The following is a 16397-nucleotide window of genomic DNA, read 5'->3' as shown; positions in this document are numbered from 1 at the left end:
TTTCAAATCAATCATGGTAACTGCATATTATTATAAAGAAGGTGGAAAATTATGAATTAGAATTCCCATGGGTTTTCAAGATTTCATTAGAACAAAAGTTAGACTGTTAATTTTCGGCGAGGAGTAGGCAGAGAGAATTGACAGCAGCAATTGAAAAGCAAAACCTAGAAAGTGTGAGTGTGATTGTGTGAGGAGAGTCCATGTAAGAGTTATTATGTCATTGATTGTTGGCCGCTAGATTAAAATTTTAGATGGCTATGATTTGGTGTCAACGAATCCATTGACACCTGGTGTCAACGGATCCTAACTATATATATATATATATATATATATATATATATATATATATATATATATATATATATATATATAGTTGAAACTTAATATTTGGAACAAATGTTTATGCCTTCTGGAATTTTGATTTTAGAATGCATAAGAAATGAGTTTCCTGGATTAAACTTTCAAAAATGCATAATTTTGTACTTTGGAACTTCGTTTTATTACTCATGAGGAATTTGTTGTTATTTCCACTGTGTGAAATTACGTAACCAAAATCCATTTGATTGAACTGAGTTAAATTTAGTTAAAAGTTATTTTAAGGTGAAATAATTTATGTTTGAAGTTTTTTTAAATAAAAGTAAATTTAACAATAAATTTGAGCATGAAAATCTCCTCAAAAAAATAAATTGAGCATGAAAAGTTTGGTTTGAGATCAAATATTCATGTCTTGATTTCACAATTGGCCCATTAGCTCAGTTGGTTAGAGCGTCGTGCTAATAACGCGAAGGTCGCAGGTTCGAAACCTGCATGGGCCACTTTTTCTTTTTTATCTTTTTTGCATAATTAAACCTGATATAGCGATACTGTGTGGGTTAGCCTAAAAATGCCATAATAAATATTCAAATATTGGCTTAGGAAACAAATCAAATTCAAACATCAAAACAAATTTTAAACCTTTGGATTCACTCTTAGGATGAATATTATGATATAAGTAAAATGCTTTAATGAAGCAAAGAGTGGGGCTCAAATTCTGTAAGTGTTGGCATACAAGTATCATACAATGGTATGGTCAGAACTCAGAAACCGTTGGAATAGCACAGATTCTGTGAAGTGTGAACCTAGCTGGTCCTTTTTCTTTCATGATGATGATCCCATTTTAAGTAACTTTTTTGAGTGTTCTCTGTGTGAGAAAATTTCTTGTAATAGGTGTTGTGCTACTGCCTCCCTATTTTTTTTAGTCCCTTTTCATAATGCTCGCACCACTCAGCTGCTGTTTCTTTTATTTAAACTGATCATATGATCCTCTAGTTCTAATCATGAACTATAATCACTTATCTTTGATTTGAGATTATGAAAAAGGCCATGACTCACATGAAATGAAATAATTATAGATTTTGTGATTTTGGTTGTTTATTAAGTTAAAATGGGAAGAAAAGAAACCACTTATATAATTTTTTGGTGGTGAAAGAAACCATTTTATGATAAAATACAATTCATTCCATTTCATCTAATGTTCTGCTTATCATTTCCGTTTATTATCGCCTTATTCTATCTCATTTCATAGTACTGCATCATAAATTGTTTTTTTTTTTTTTTTAACAAGACTGCATCATAAATTGTACAATACCTTTTAGCTTTTTTTTCTAGATTATCGAAATCAATAGCAAAAGGCTTCATGTAATTGATTTTCGGAATATTGAAGAGGAATTATTAGAACTTGGATTTGGTGTAGAATCTGTGTGACATGGTTAATGTTCTCAACTAGGATTCAAACTAAGGATCGAAATTGTTTAAGTAGAATAAAACTAATGTATAATCTAGATCGTCTGATTTTAATCAACAATCAATATTAACTACATTGTGAGTCTTTTTTCGGAGTTTTTGGTGTTTTTATTTTTTATTTCTGGTGTAATACTTGGGATCTAATCCCCTTATATATAATATATTTTGCCATTCAAAAAAAAAAAAACTACATTGTGAGTGTATGTGAAACTCTACAACAACGTATTCGGATCAGAATTATTTCTAGCTACCGCTATCATTTTCTACTTCCTTGGTGGTGGAGAGCTGCTACAACATATTCAACCCGGTATATAAATACATCATTTACAATTATTAGTGTAACTCAAAGAGAGGATAAAATAACTAAGTATTAAGTTTGTATATACATCGTATTTATGTATGGTGTCCAACAGCCAATTGTGTTTTTATTAGAGGAAACCAATTTGTTGTTAAGGTGTAAAAACAGGGCAAGGCTGCGTACAATACACCAAATGGTGGGACCCCTTCCCGGACCCTGCATATGCGGGAGCTTCAGTGCACCGGGTTGCCCTTTAAACCAATTTGTTGTTAAAATAACATTTCTTGGTGGAAAAATAAGAAGGAAATGAATACCTCATCCTAGTCTTCTACAATGATCAATCATTTCACCATTCATGAATAACTTGCTACTCTGCTAGTATATCAAAAATTTTTGACGGTCAAAGTCCTTTATAGAGATTTGATTTGATTTTCAGTTAGCCAGCTCTTGGTATGGTAAGTACTACATCTGTTCCTCCCTCAAAAAAAAAAGTACTACTACATCTGTTCCCTTCTCAAAAGTGTGTTTGCAATGTAGAACTCATGCACCATGCCACATGGGAAAAATAACAGCTAGCACCCACTTTATTTTTATTTTCAAAATAATAATTCTATGAAATGGAAATCTTCATAAAACTGGGCCAAAGCATACAACTTTTTTGATCATGACTACTGTGACTAACCGTTGGTTCCTTTTCATACCTTTTGTCTTTCAACGGTTAATTCAGCCTTAGAAAAGAACAAAATTTAAAACAAACACCAAAGTGCAAAAACAATAAAACCGAGGTGCATTGGGTGCCTCTAACCGTGTTATCAACAAATCACAGTTCCACAACTGCAGCCACATGAGCATTGAGCATAACACTCGCATGACTATACATAGAATAAGTAATACTCCCTCCGTTTCTAAATATTAGCATTGCTACATTGATAATGAAAATTTTATCCTAACTTAGGCTTCAATTTTAGAGGAAAAACATTGTAGATCAGAAAAGGAAGTCTCATATATGAACCATAAATTCAGACACAACACAGACACATCGGCACCAACAATAAATTAAGATGCCATAATTCAATATATGTGCTTCATAGCATCTCATAGTGACAGGAAAGAAAACAGGATAATGCATGAAACAACAATAAAGCACTTGTTTCTTGTAAAAAAATAAGCACTAGTAGTTTAATATCCACAAAACACTTACGGCATTTTAAAGCAACGAATTGAAGTCATTAGAAGCACTCAAGCACAAATATTATTCCCTAGTATCTTGTTAATAAAGAAAGGTTACAGAATAAACCCCTTAAATTATTTGCATACCAAGTAATGTTATTATTGTATATGAAAGACACAATATGGTCAAAATATTCTAAATACCTCATTTAGAAGCATAGAACAATTCAAATATTCCTAATAAGTATCTTGTTATAAACTTTATCGAATTAACCCCTTAAATTAATTGCAAGCCAAACTAATGTTATTCTAAATGAAAAGCATAATATGGTTTAAAAAAAAAATCTGATGAAAAATGATTAATCACTAATCAGAATTTTGAAGGGAACTACAACTTAGTTAAATACTTCAAAGAGCATCCAAATCCTAATAACAAAAATTAAGACATAAATTCTCCAAATTGGGTCCACATAATATAAGTTTATACATAAACCAACTAGCTAGCTAGTAGCAAAACCAATCAACAACCAAAGTGATCTTAACATAGGATTCTCTACATTAACTACATTAAACTAATAATAGAAACCACAGGAACAACTCTTCATGCACTTGAATCTAGCTGAGAATAAACCTACAGTGAAGGAAACCTGCAACAAAACAATAACCAATTCACCATTATTAATGTAAATAAATAAATAGATTAGATTAACATTTTGTTAATTAATTAGCTGTTTTAGATGGTTACAGTTAGTTACACAGTTTGTTAGGCCTTTGGTAGTTACATACTTTATAGTTATTGTACATAGCAGGGTATAGTATATGTATCAATATTTTTCATTCTCAGTAACAATGAAAAGTTCTTTTTTCTCTATCACAAATTCATACCATTCACAACACAACCATCACTCATTATTAATTAACAAAGTATAAGTAAAAAAATTGTAATTAATCCTAAATTAATAAGCACTTACTCGGATCAGAATGAATCAACATAGCAGTCCCACCAAAGTCACAAGTTCCACCAATTCTCTTATGCTTTTGCCAGTAACTATTGAATGCATAAGAAGCATGAGCAACCAATGTATCAGGATTGTAACAATTCCCTTGTGGAGTAGTAATCTCCAAACAATCAGCACCACCTTCACCACAAGCATAATCCAAAGCTTCTTGCAACGTTTCATCAGGAACACTAGGCTTTGCAACACACCAAAGTTTCTGAACAGGTGCAATTTGTGGATAATGTGAAGGTGAAGGTGAACCATTTTCTATTGCATTGCAAGGTGGACAAGTGAAACCATTTTGAGGAGAGTGAGCTGGAGATACAAACTGTGGTGGTAATGGTGATGGTTGTTCTTGAGGGGCAAAATAGGGAGAAGAAATTGGTGGTGGTGATGAAACTATTTGAGCTAAAGGTGGTAAAGGTTTTGAATTTGGTACATTGTAAGGAGCTGGATAAGGAGAACCAGCAGGGAAATCCAAAGGGGGTTGAGCAATTTCTGGAATTGGGGTTGGTTTTATAGGAATTGTGGTAACTGAAAGTTTTCTAGTAGTGATTTTTCTCTCTTTTGGGATAATGGTAGCAATGTTTATGATATTGTTATGGTTGAAAAATCCAAGTTTTTTCATGGATTCTAATTGAGAAGACACAAAGTTTAAACTTTTATCAGAAAAATGTGAAAACCTTGAACTTGGTATGAGAGAAAATGTTGAGTTAACAGCTTGAAGAAACTCAATCATAGGTTTTAACATTTTCAAATCATGGTTTGAAGTAGCTGAGTTAAGGGTAAAACAGTCCAAATCAAAAGCAATGGAAACTTTGATGTCTTGTTCTAAACCCCATCTTTTGAGGGAATGATAGAGATTTTTCAAAGAAGACAGAAGTAGAACAACATTAAGGTTGTTTTGGTCTTGTTGGCAGAAAGTTGAGGTTTTTCCAACAATGTTGGTGATTTTTGATGAAGGGTAATATGGGAAAATGTTTAACCTAAGCCAAGTTTCAGCTGATAAAATGTTGCTAGAGACCTTGTTAAGGTCTTCATTGTTCAAAGAAACAGCTAAAGGAAACTCACTGTGAGATGAAGATGTTGCAATGTCTTCACTTGTTTCACATAGGTTTAGGAACTCAATGTTTTGTTGACCAGAAACTGCAATGCAAACTACAACAAAAAAACAAAAACTTTCATTAGATAATAATAATAATAAAATGTTAAAAAATACTTAAAAGAAGAATAATAAACTAAAACATTGATACATTGATGATGAATATTTTGAGACATTTTAGTTTAAGAGAAATTACAAAACTGAGATTTTAGTTGTTTTTCTTACCAGAGCAAAGAAAGAGAAGATGAAATAGCCACACCATTTTCATTTTCTTTTCTTGTGCCAATAATCTCAAGGTTCTTCTCACTGTCTTGTATTGTTTTGTTGTTTCTTATATATAGGACCTTTGTCCTATACCTGAGTATTGCATAGGAAGACACCCTAACCTTGTTTAACAGTGATTTTCTGCCTCTAAAGTTTGGACCTTTTAGGTGAAAAAAATAATAATAATTGAATAATAATTGGCAAAACATTTTAACTCGGTTAAAAAAAATAGTACATGGTGGTCCATATAAAAACAAGAGTGTTTTTTGTACTTTGATGGTGACTGGTTTTATAAAAAATAAAATGGAAGGAAAGGGAAAAGAAATAAATAATAAAATGTTATTTTTTGTTTTGATTTTTTTTTTTGAATCGGTATTTTTTGTTTTGATTGAAAAGAAAAAAAATAAGAAAAAATTGCTTCCCTTGCTTGAGTATGTAAATGAATAAGATAAATTTTAGTATTTTACAAATATGTAAGCAGAAAATTAAATTAAGCGTGTGTTGGGTTGTACGGTGAGGAGAATTGATTTTGATTAAAAGTAATTCTAACTAAAAATTAGTTATGTTTGAATATATTCATGTAAAAATGAGTTGAACTATTTGTGTTTGAAAATCAATTCTAGAATGAAATAGTACATATTCTAGCTTTATTCCTTCAAAAAAAAAAAAAAACTTAGCTTCAAGTAGAACCAATTTTGAAGGCAGAATCAATACTACACCTTGAAAATAAATTTTGATTGCACTATAAGCGGAACCAAACATCCACTAAATATTATATGTAAAGTTTTTTTTTTTTTTTTTGTAAAGTAACATAGTGACTAGACTTATGTAATGTACACTTGAAGAAGTGGAGAATATGAGGTTCAAACTCCGACCCCCACATAACAATGTTCATTGAGCTACCGACCGAGCTACACTTATAGAACTATATGTAAAGTTTGTGTAGTATAACATCCAAATTAAAGTTACAGTTTATAACTTCTTTAAAAGAAATTTTTTATGGATATTCTAAATAAGTGTGTACATTTTGAATGAGTGTTAAAGAATAAAATGAGATGTTAAATGAGTATTAGAAAATATTAAATGTCTAATTTTTTTTAGGGGAGGTGTCTAAATAATATCGTTGTTTTTTAAATTCAAAGTAAAATAATTTATTATTCGTGTGATAAGATTGATCGCAGTCCTCGTGACCATAATTCAATTGATAATGATGTTACAATTTGTAAAGGTCCTTATTTTTTTCTTTCAATTAATCATCTTAAGAATGAATTACTAATCACTGGTCTATTTGAAAAAAAGAGGAGATTGGTCACACTCAAACTTAAGGTTCAGAACTAACTATTGAATCGGGGTCTTTTATTTTTGTTTGTAAGTTGTGATTATCAGTCAATATCGATAATTATCATTTCTCATAGTAAATAAGAGTATTTTCTACTCTAAAAAAGAGTATTTTCTCTAGATTTGTATGCGTCTGGGAGCGGAGATGCTCTAGATTCACAAAAGGGGTATTAATATTTGGCTCAAGGGTGGAAATATCCTAAGAACACAATACAAAATGTGAAAAAGCCAATTAAATTAAGTGTGTATGATACACATATAATGCAACTTGTCTTTAATATTTCCATATAATATACATAGTTCTAGTAATTCTAGTAATTTAGAATTCAGTTTAGAGACAAATACAAATAAAGTCCGAACAGTATCTATTTCAATGAGAGATCTTACTCAAGTGTTATTGATCGGTGATTCGACATTGCCTTTTCTTTTTAGCCATTTAAGTATAACCACTTAGTTATGTAAAATAGACAATTACACGCATTCATGTATTTCTGAAAACTAGTGTAACATAGACTTTTTTGAATTACCTTCATTTTTTTGTTAAACCTCTAGACAATTATAAAGTGCGTTTTAGCTCCATGATGATTTGGTAATAGCCTTTATCATAACTGTACAAAGAACGTATCAACATGCATGTAGTCACAACAATCACTACTCCTCATTAAGGAATAAACAAAAAAAACATTGCTATTTATTTAGATAGTTTTTATCAAGAATTGATCAAGAAAAGATTTAAGCCAATTAAATTTCATGCTGGTCGGAAATCAAGGGAGGTAATGGGGTGTAATATAGGAAAGGTGTGGAGCAACTACACTCTCGGAAAGTTTTCGTTAAATTTTCCTTCGTTGTATCTATCATTTTCCATAAACAAACTAGGAAAATTACAGCTAATCTTTCTTTGTTAAGAACTCCTTTCTCACATTTTTAAACAAGGAAATCCTTCACACTTGTTGCTTTGACATCCATTGTTTCCTAGAAAGATATGAAAATGACCAAAAATCTCAGCGGCAGTTAACTACCGTTAGTTTTCTAGTTATCAAGAATTGGTCATTTCCATGTATTTCTAAAAAACAATAAATGTGAGAAAAGCAACTTTCCTTATCTATCATAGCCCGTGGGCCTTTGGCCCAAGTGGTTGGTTAGGTGACCCAAATATTCAAGTGGAACCAGACAAACCAAGAATGCAACTTCTCTTGCCATTGGGGTCCACCTGGTCAACATCTCCCTTACTCACGTCACCATCTTTTTAACGTTAATGTGAGGAATAAATTGACCGTTCAACTCATCTCTATGGCCACTCATTTTTGTAGTTTTCGTTCAATCATTTTTCATAAGTGATTGACAACTTAATTTTAGGGGCAAAAAAGTGAGAGAAATGATATTCTAACAACCATTTTGTGACAACCTATGTGACAACTTTATCTTTCATACTCACATTATCTTTTTACTTTCTCTCTCTATTGTTTTGGTTTCTGTGTCACTATCTACTTTTCCTTTGAAAATTGGTGGTTGTCACAAAAGTTGTTGATCTTTGGTTGTTAGAATATCATTACTCAAAAAGTAAAACAAGAGCAAGGTTCTTCCCTAAAAAAAAAAACAAAGAGCAAGGTTCTCGACATTCACCACCTCAGGTACGAGAGTCTATAATTCTTGCAACGTGAGCAAGTTCATGAGCTGCGTAATTACAAATTCTACTAAAAGAATAGGTATTCATTTATGATCGCAAGATCAAACGTATACTGTTTGGACACACATCATAAAAAGATTTTAGAAATAAATCTTTGTTATGTGTATCCAAACATTATAAATTTGATCTTGTGATCGCAGAAGAATACCTCACAAAAGAAAAATAGAACGATTAATTAAACTAAACGATGTTCCCCCGCTATATTTCTAACAATTTGTTGAATATACATGTTCGTACTAGGATAAACAATTATTTTGACCGTTAAATATGTGAGAATATATCATTATAATCTCTGGATGTATCAAAATTGCAAATACATTTTAAATGTCTCTATTGTTTGTAAATTTGAGGGTTGAATTTACTAACGAAAAATACATTTAAAATTGAAATGTCTATTTTTACGGACTAAAATAATTATTTAAAGAGACGCGTGAACCTATGTTTAAAATTTCGATAGATTCAAGAATAATGATGCTCACATATTCAAGGATCAAAATAATAGTTATTTTTTCCCTTTGGTATTATTGTAAAAAATAACAAATCTTTAGATGTTTTATTTAATGTTATAAATATCTATATATGTTGCTCCATTATGTAAAATTTCTGGATTCGACACTTCTCACTATAGTTAAGTTGAATAGCTTCATCCATGATGAAATATAGGTCCAACATTTGTCATTGAAAAATTATTATTCGGGATTTCCAAAAGCTTGAGACAAAGAAAGATGTCAAATATTGTAGGGTTTGGACAAATAGTGCGGGACAGATTCCACGGATTGAGTGTGTAAAGAGCATGGAGAAAACCATAATATGTGATTTTCTTAAGGGAGGATGTTAACATGTCATGCATGGGAATTGTAGTAATGTAGTGTATCTTACGGGTCCGCAAGTGACGTGGAAAACCATCCAACAACAACTCAACTCACTACACAACAAGGTCAATTGGTGTTTTATTCCTCATGAAAGAATCTATTGATATATGAATATGATATATAAAATATAAATGGAAAGCAGTTTGGCAACTGCACAATCATCATCTATAAAACGGCCAACATAAATTTTATTCCTTCCCACCAAATTAATGCAAACACTAGCTAATGGTAGAATTAGATTGATACAAGACAGGCAACAACAACCTAAGTTTAATCCTAGGGTTTGGGAGTACCTACTTTCTTAGTTTAAAATCACACAATTGCTCGTTTATACTACAATTTCTTCTAATATGTTGCACATTTTTCTACTTTATTATGAATTTAGGATATATTGTTATAAGAGAATAAGGAATAATTTTTTTTGAGTTTTTTCAAATAAATGACAAAGAAGATTTTCTCATAACAATATGGCTCATGAAAGGTTAACTCTAAGCTCATATTTTTTTTATTTTTTTTTTCGTTTTGGACATACTTACAAAACACATCAAAGAATCAGGACATGAGGTCCAATCTTTTTGTAGATTATATAGTTCTACTTGGAGATTCGAATAATGAATCAAGTTGGAGGTTTAAATTAAAAGCATCTCTTAGAAGTATGATTTTCGTCAAAATAAAAGAAAGACAAAGTATATAAATGAAATTTTAACAAAAGATGATACACTATGGCATGTTTGATAACACGTACAAACAACAAATCTCGCATTACGATGCCGTTCTCATCGCAATTTTATGAAGTTGCCTTTTTGAGTTTCACACTAAACGCAAGGTTGCGTTTACACCACCACCACTACGCCAAACACTCACTAATTCTAACTTAAAGGTACAAGTTGTATATGATATGATATCATAAAACGAGGTATATGGTTTAAATATATTTAGACACATAATGTAAATGACAGACAAATAGAATAAGATGTAATTCATCGAATTCAAACAAAATAAATAGGGCAGCTATTTTTTTTTTTTTTTTGGTTCAATAGCCTAGTGGCTAGATCACACACTTTTAAAGTGTGGAGAAGTGGGGAATCCGGGGTTCGAACCCCGGCCCCTGCAAACATTGTCCCTGCTACCAACTGAGCTACACTTACGGGACTAGGGCAGCTAATTTTTTTTCTTTTAAAATTAGTTAATTACATCACATTTCACAACTAATATTTAATTCAAAATCTTTCATACATCCTCAAATCTGATTTAGTACTTAATATTAGTAATCTGACATAATTTATGACATTGTTAACAATTCAAACGGGCATAGAAATTATAAATGAGCTTTCTTTTTCTACTTTAGTGTCCCAACAAACGGGAGTTACAAACTACTCCCTCCATCCCGGAATAACTGACCCATTTTCTAAAAAAAAGTGTCCCAATATAACTGACTCATTTCAATTTTCAATACAACTTTCATCATTCCCAATACAATATAACACTAAATAATACTACTTTTATCATTCCCAATACAATATATTTCACTTTTCCCTTCATTTATACACTTTTCTTAATCTGTGTGAAAAACCAAAGTAGGTCAATTATACCGGGACGGAGGGAGTAACAATGAGTTTAATACTGAATTACTACTTTTTTTTTTACGGTATTTTTTTAATTTATAACTGAATTACTTGTTTATAGATGGAATATCTTTTATCTTTGTGCATCCCAATTATTTTTTTTGGTTACAAAGTTGTGCATCCCCATTATGAAAACATAAAACGCTTATTTGTAATTTAAAGGAAATTAATAAAGGAAAATTCTTCAACTATTTGTTTTAAAAAGTAAAAAACACGTATGTTTAATCAAAGGCAAACCTGGAAGTAACCAAAAAAAAAAAAAGGCAAACCTGGAACCTGTAGAATCTAAGTGGCAAAACGCATAGTTTACAAGAAAAGCATAACTTTAATCATCCCGTTTTGTGAAAAGAGCATTATTAACGAAGAGTGGACAAAGAGAGGATAACATTGTCTTTGTGTAGTGGAAGGGTCCAAATCCAAGCAAAAGAGAAAAAGGAGTATACAAAAGTGATAAAGCATCAAAATTGGGCGCGTGAGGATGTCCCCTACATCGCATAAGAAAGGTCGGTGAATGAATCAACCTGCTAGCTAGTGACTACTCCCTCCGTCCCGGTATAATTGACCTACTTTGGTTTTTCACACAGATTAAGAAAAGTGTATAAATAAAGGGGAAAGTGGAATATATTGTATTGGAAATGATAAAAGTAGTATTATTTAGTGTTATATTGTATTGGGAATGATGAAAGTTGTATTAAAAATTGAAATGAGTCAGTTATTTTGGGACACTTTTTTTTAGAAAATGGGTCAGTTATTCCAGGACGGAGGGAGTAATAAAAATGAGAAATGATATTTTGACAACCATTTTTTGATAATTTTTGGACACCTTTCTCTCATACTCACATGATGTTGTTATCCTCTCTCTTCCTTTTTCTCTCTCCATTGTTTTTGACCAATAAAAATTGAGAAAAACAAGGTTGTCAACAAAGTTGTCATCAGATCATTACTCAATAAAAATGTGGAAGAAAGCATAAAGAAATTAAGAAGAAGAAGACGTTCTGAGTTATGACCCCATGAGTCACTTTTCCTTAAATTATTATTACATGTATGACCCTTATACTTGCTTAATTCCGTTGTATTCCGAGCAATGAGGATGATGCTACATATACGTTATTCCGAGCATTTAGGGTTAATAATGCATCGACTTTGCTTTCTTGTCTATTCCGTCGGTGGGATCAGACATGCACAATATTATAAAAAGTTTTCTTTCTTTTCCTATTGGTTTTCTTCCATTAGTATACAACGTGTTAAGAATTGTAATTTAATTTTATATATTGCTAGTAAGAATATAAACTATAAGTCTCTGTTAATTATTTGCACAAATATATGTAAGGGTGTTCATGGTTTGCGGGTTGACCTGCAAATCAGTGACGCAAGCGACCCAACCGCTTTTTTCTTAACATATATATGTATGAATGCTGGTTTGATGTGTTAATTTTCTTTACTATACGAAGTTTCTACTGCCGCTTAACATTGATTAATCTCTGTCAGGAACTTGTAGGATACACAAGTTGGATTCTTCCCTCTCAAATGAATTTTTTTCATATACATGATGAGTTGGTAATCGAACCACCTAACAACATGCTTAGGTGGCCCAAGACCTTTGCCACTTAGATCAACATGTGTTAGGGCATGTGTTAAGAAAGCTATCATGGTAACATGTGTCAGTTTCACCGTTAAAGAAGTTAATTATCTTTTCTCCATATATGTTAGGGCAAGGGTTAAAGAAAGTTTTTTTTTTTTTTTAAAGGGTTAAAGAAAGTTATCATCTTAAAAAATATGCATTAGTTGTTCAAAAGTAACAAAAAAAAATGCTTATTCATGCAAAGTTTTTATTTTTATTTTTGGTTATATACTACAACTAACTAGTATATTAAAAGGTTTAGTAAAATATATACTACCAAAAAAAAAGGTTTAGTAAAATATGTCCTCGTAAACTTAACTCAGTTGGTATGAACAATGCATAATAATAGTATGGAAGGTCCAGGGTTCAAACCTCGGCCACCATCAAACCTCAGTCACCACAAAAAAAAAAAGGTTTAGTAAAATATATATTAGGTCTAATTAATATAATTAAAATATTTATTTTTTTCTACCAAAAAAATGTAGTTCTTTTTTATCATCTTATTAGATTAATATAATTGGCAACTAATATCATTAATTTTATATTTATATTATTTTAATTATCTCTAATTTTGTAAAATATGTCGATATGGTGTTTTCCATAACATATTTTAAAAGGAATGGACCACAATGATATAGCTTTACAAAATAAAAGACTATTTTAAAATAAAAAAAAGAGCAAATTAAAATCTAAAATAAAAATAGGGGATAAACTATAATTTAGTCCTTAATGTTAATGTATCATCCCTTGTATTTGGTCAATTGTCGATTTTTTGTTAACCCTTCGGTTCTTAGAGTAAAGGGGCCATTTTGACCTGATGTTCGGCAAGTAGGTAAGAAAAGTCAAAGCTACAAACATACTATATGGTCAAATATGTTATTAGTCCTACAAAATCATGACCTTTCCAATTTAGTCTCTATAAAATTTTAATTGAAATTCTAGTCCATATAAATGCAAATAAGGACTAAAACAAAACAAGTTTTTCTTAGGGTCTAAAGGTTAAAATTTACGATTTTGTAGGGACCAAAATTCATATTTAACTCTATAACATATGCATTGATATTTTTTCTATTTCTTACGATAGCTTTTTTTTTCCTCTCTCTATTTTTTGTTATTTTTTTCTCCTAATAAGTTAACACTTGTATGTTGACTATACTTATTGACTTATGTCTCTCATATTAAATACAGTTAGTTATAAATTGTTCACAAAAATTGTAGGAATTGTTAGGGCAGACGACATGATTGGAATTCTAGTCCATATAAATGCAAATAAGGACTAAAACAAAACAAGTTTTTCTTAGGGTCTAAAGGTTAAAATTTACGATTTTGTAGGGACCAAAATTCATATTTAACTCTATAACATATGCATTGATATTTTTTCTATTTCTTACGATAGCTTTTTTTTTTTCCTCTCTCTATTTTTTGTTATTTTTTTCTCCTAATAAGTTAACACTTGTATGTTGACTATACTTATTGACTTATGTCTCTCATATTAAATACAGTTAGTTATAAATTGTTCACAAAAATTGTAGGAATTGTTAGGGCAGACGACGTGATTGGATTTCCCCGCCACCTCCACTTATATGGAGAAAGGATTCTCTCAAGTGAAATTCTCTCCATTTTTCTCCATTGTTGCATCTACACCGTTAAATATGAAAGAGAAAATAAGATATTAAATTATGAAGAAAAAAGGATATAGAGTGTGTGGTTGAGATGTAACAATTGAGAAAAATGGAAGAAAAAAAAAAATACACTTGAGAGAATTTATTTCCACTTATGTGTGTGAGTTAATAATAGCTTTGTTATTTCATCTATCTATCAAAATATAATTATAAATTTATTTAACAGAAAAAAATTAGTTTGGGGTTTCTCATATACCTTTTATATTTAAAACCATTATTTTTTTAATCACGTCACATTCTTTATTTTCGGTCCCTAATGACACATGCTAGCAAGAACCTTTAAAAGAAACTATTAAAATAATATCATAACTACTTGGAGAATACCCGAGACATCCCACTCTTCAAAATTACTCAATTATAATTTCATCTTTTTGGTTACGTATTGAGAGGTGAACTAGTATTATCTGTCTGGAGTGAAATTCAGAATTAAAATCAGGTATGCCAAAAGTACTCATTGCTCATGAATACCAAACCTTAATCATCTTCTATGTACAGATAAAGACTTTAATCACTCTTAATAATCTCGTGTTTAGACATCGTGATCAAAGATCCCTATCAATATATAATCAATTCATTAGTATATTTAAAATTAGATCTCAGTCAATAAACACGCAATCCTTTTGACAAAAAATACATAAAACCCAAGACAAAATAGACACAAAAATTTAAAATAGAAGCGGGGCCATGTAAAGCACGTAGTTTAGCTACATATTCTAGATTTGGGTAAATCAACCCTCTTAGATTTCGAGGACCTTATTTTTTGTATAATATAAACCTGATTTTTTCTCTAATATTATTATTCTTATTTTACTAAACATATAAGTGTGTTTGTTTCGATTTTAGAAGGGCTATAATTGATTTTGATATGTTTGAATGTTTTATAGTATAATTAATTTTGCTTGTAATTCTACTTCATGCTAAAATGTGTTACTTTTAACTTTTACAATTGATTTTATGCTTGAATTTATGTTTCACTTCACTTTGATTTACATACATATATCAAATCATAAATCATTTTACATTCAATTTACTTTTAGTTGAAGCAATTATACAAAATTAATTTATTTCGAATCAATTTTTAGCATGCCGAAACCCACTTAAGTTGACCTGAGAGTATGATCTTCTTTAAAGTTTCAGATTCGATTCTCTCAAGTGTCAGCATGCAATAACCAAACACATATGTTAACCTTTTGAACCTGGAACTCCCAAGGTAAGCATCAAAGCAAAGAAAAGATAAAAGGCAAAGGCAATGAACTTATTGGGCAGTGGATTCACGCAACATATAACGACCTCAAAGATCGAATTTGTGCCTTGCCTACCTACTTACTAACTAGAAATATAAAGGACACCAACGTACACTACACAATCAATCTCACGCAGTTTTTTAATGGCACTACTTCTACATAACCACCATCTCCCTCATTTTTTTTTTACACCTATATATTTTATTTTATTTAAATTAAATGAAATAGGTCAATTTGAAAACGAGACACGAAATGCTATCAACAGCACCACGTTTCATTCCCACTAATAGTTTATTTTGTCCGCATATAACTTGCATTCATTTATTACATTCTAATGTGAAACCACAAAATAATATTGACAATGACATGAAATTAAAATAAAGAATACAGATCTAACAATCTTGTCTATATACTAAAAATTCCATAGAGTCCTTTCGCAGTATTATTTGTATCGAAAACTAATAAAATTATCGTGTATTCAACTTTTTTTGTCAATATAATCACTTTTTAATAGATAATTTATAAATACATTTATAAACATTTATTAAATAGATGTAAGATAGGAAAAATGTATAATATATGCAAGTTTCAAACCCCAGCCGTTACCGAAAACAGACTTCGAGCATCAAGTCATTTTTTTTTCTTTCTACATAAACAAAAAAATAAAAGGTAAAAGAGAAAATATAAATACAAATTGTGATGACGGAATCTGTC

At 30.6% G+C, this 16397-nt stretch overlaps 1 protein-coding gene and 1 non-coding gene across 2 annotated transcripts; one reads left to right on the top strand and one right to left on the bottom strand.

The window, feature by feature from the left end:
- Positions 1 to 741: 741 nt before the first annotated feature.
- Positions 742 to 815, top strand: TRNAI-AAU (transfer RNA isoleucine (anticodon AAU)). Its single transcript has one exon. It is a non-coding gene; the product is annotated as a tRNA-Ile (tRNA).
- A 2781-nt stretch (positions 816 to 3596) lies between these two features.
- On the bottom strand, positions 3597 to 5658 carry LOC146919667 (O-Glycosyl hydrolases family 17 protein). The gene is made up of 3 exons (XM_085713094.1): positions 5576 to 5658; positions 4222 to 5406; positions 3597 to 3897 (listed from the first exon to the last, which is right to left on the bottom strand). The coding sequence occupies exons 1-3, from the start codon at positions 5616 to 5618 to the stop codon at positions 3866 to 3868; spliced, it is 1260 nt and encodes a 419-aa protein (XP_085569220.1). The 5' UTR covers positions 5619 to 5658; the 3' UTR covers positions 3597 to 3865.
- Between the last annotated feature and the right edge of the window lie 10739 nt (positions 5659 to 16397).

Source organism: Medicago sativa, chromosome 5, assembly GCF_051527215.1.
Source record: "Medicago sativa cultivar Bolivia chromosome 5, Bolivia_mono, whole genome shotgun sequence".
In the NCBI taxonomy this organism is placed as follows: domain Eukaryota; kingdom Viridiplantae; phylum Streptophyta; class Magnoliopsida; order Fabales; family Fabaceae; genus Medicago; species Medicago sativa.
The sequence above is the reverse complement of the archived record's forward strand: the minus strand, read 5'-3'. Positions and strand labels throughout refer to the sequence as shown.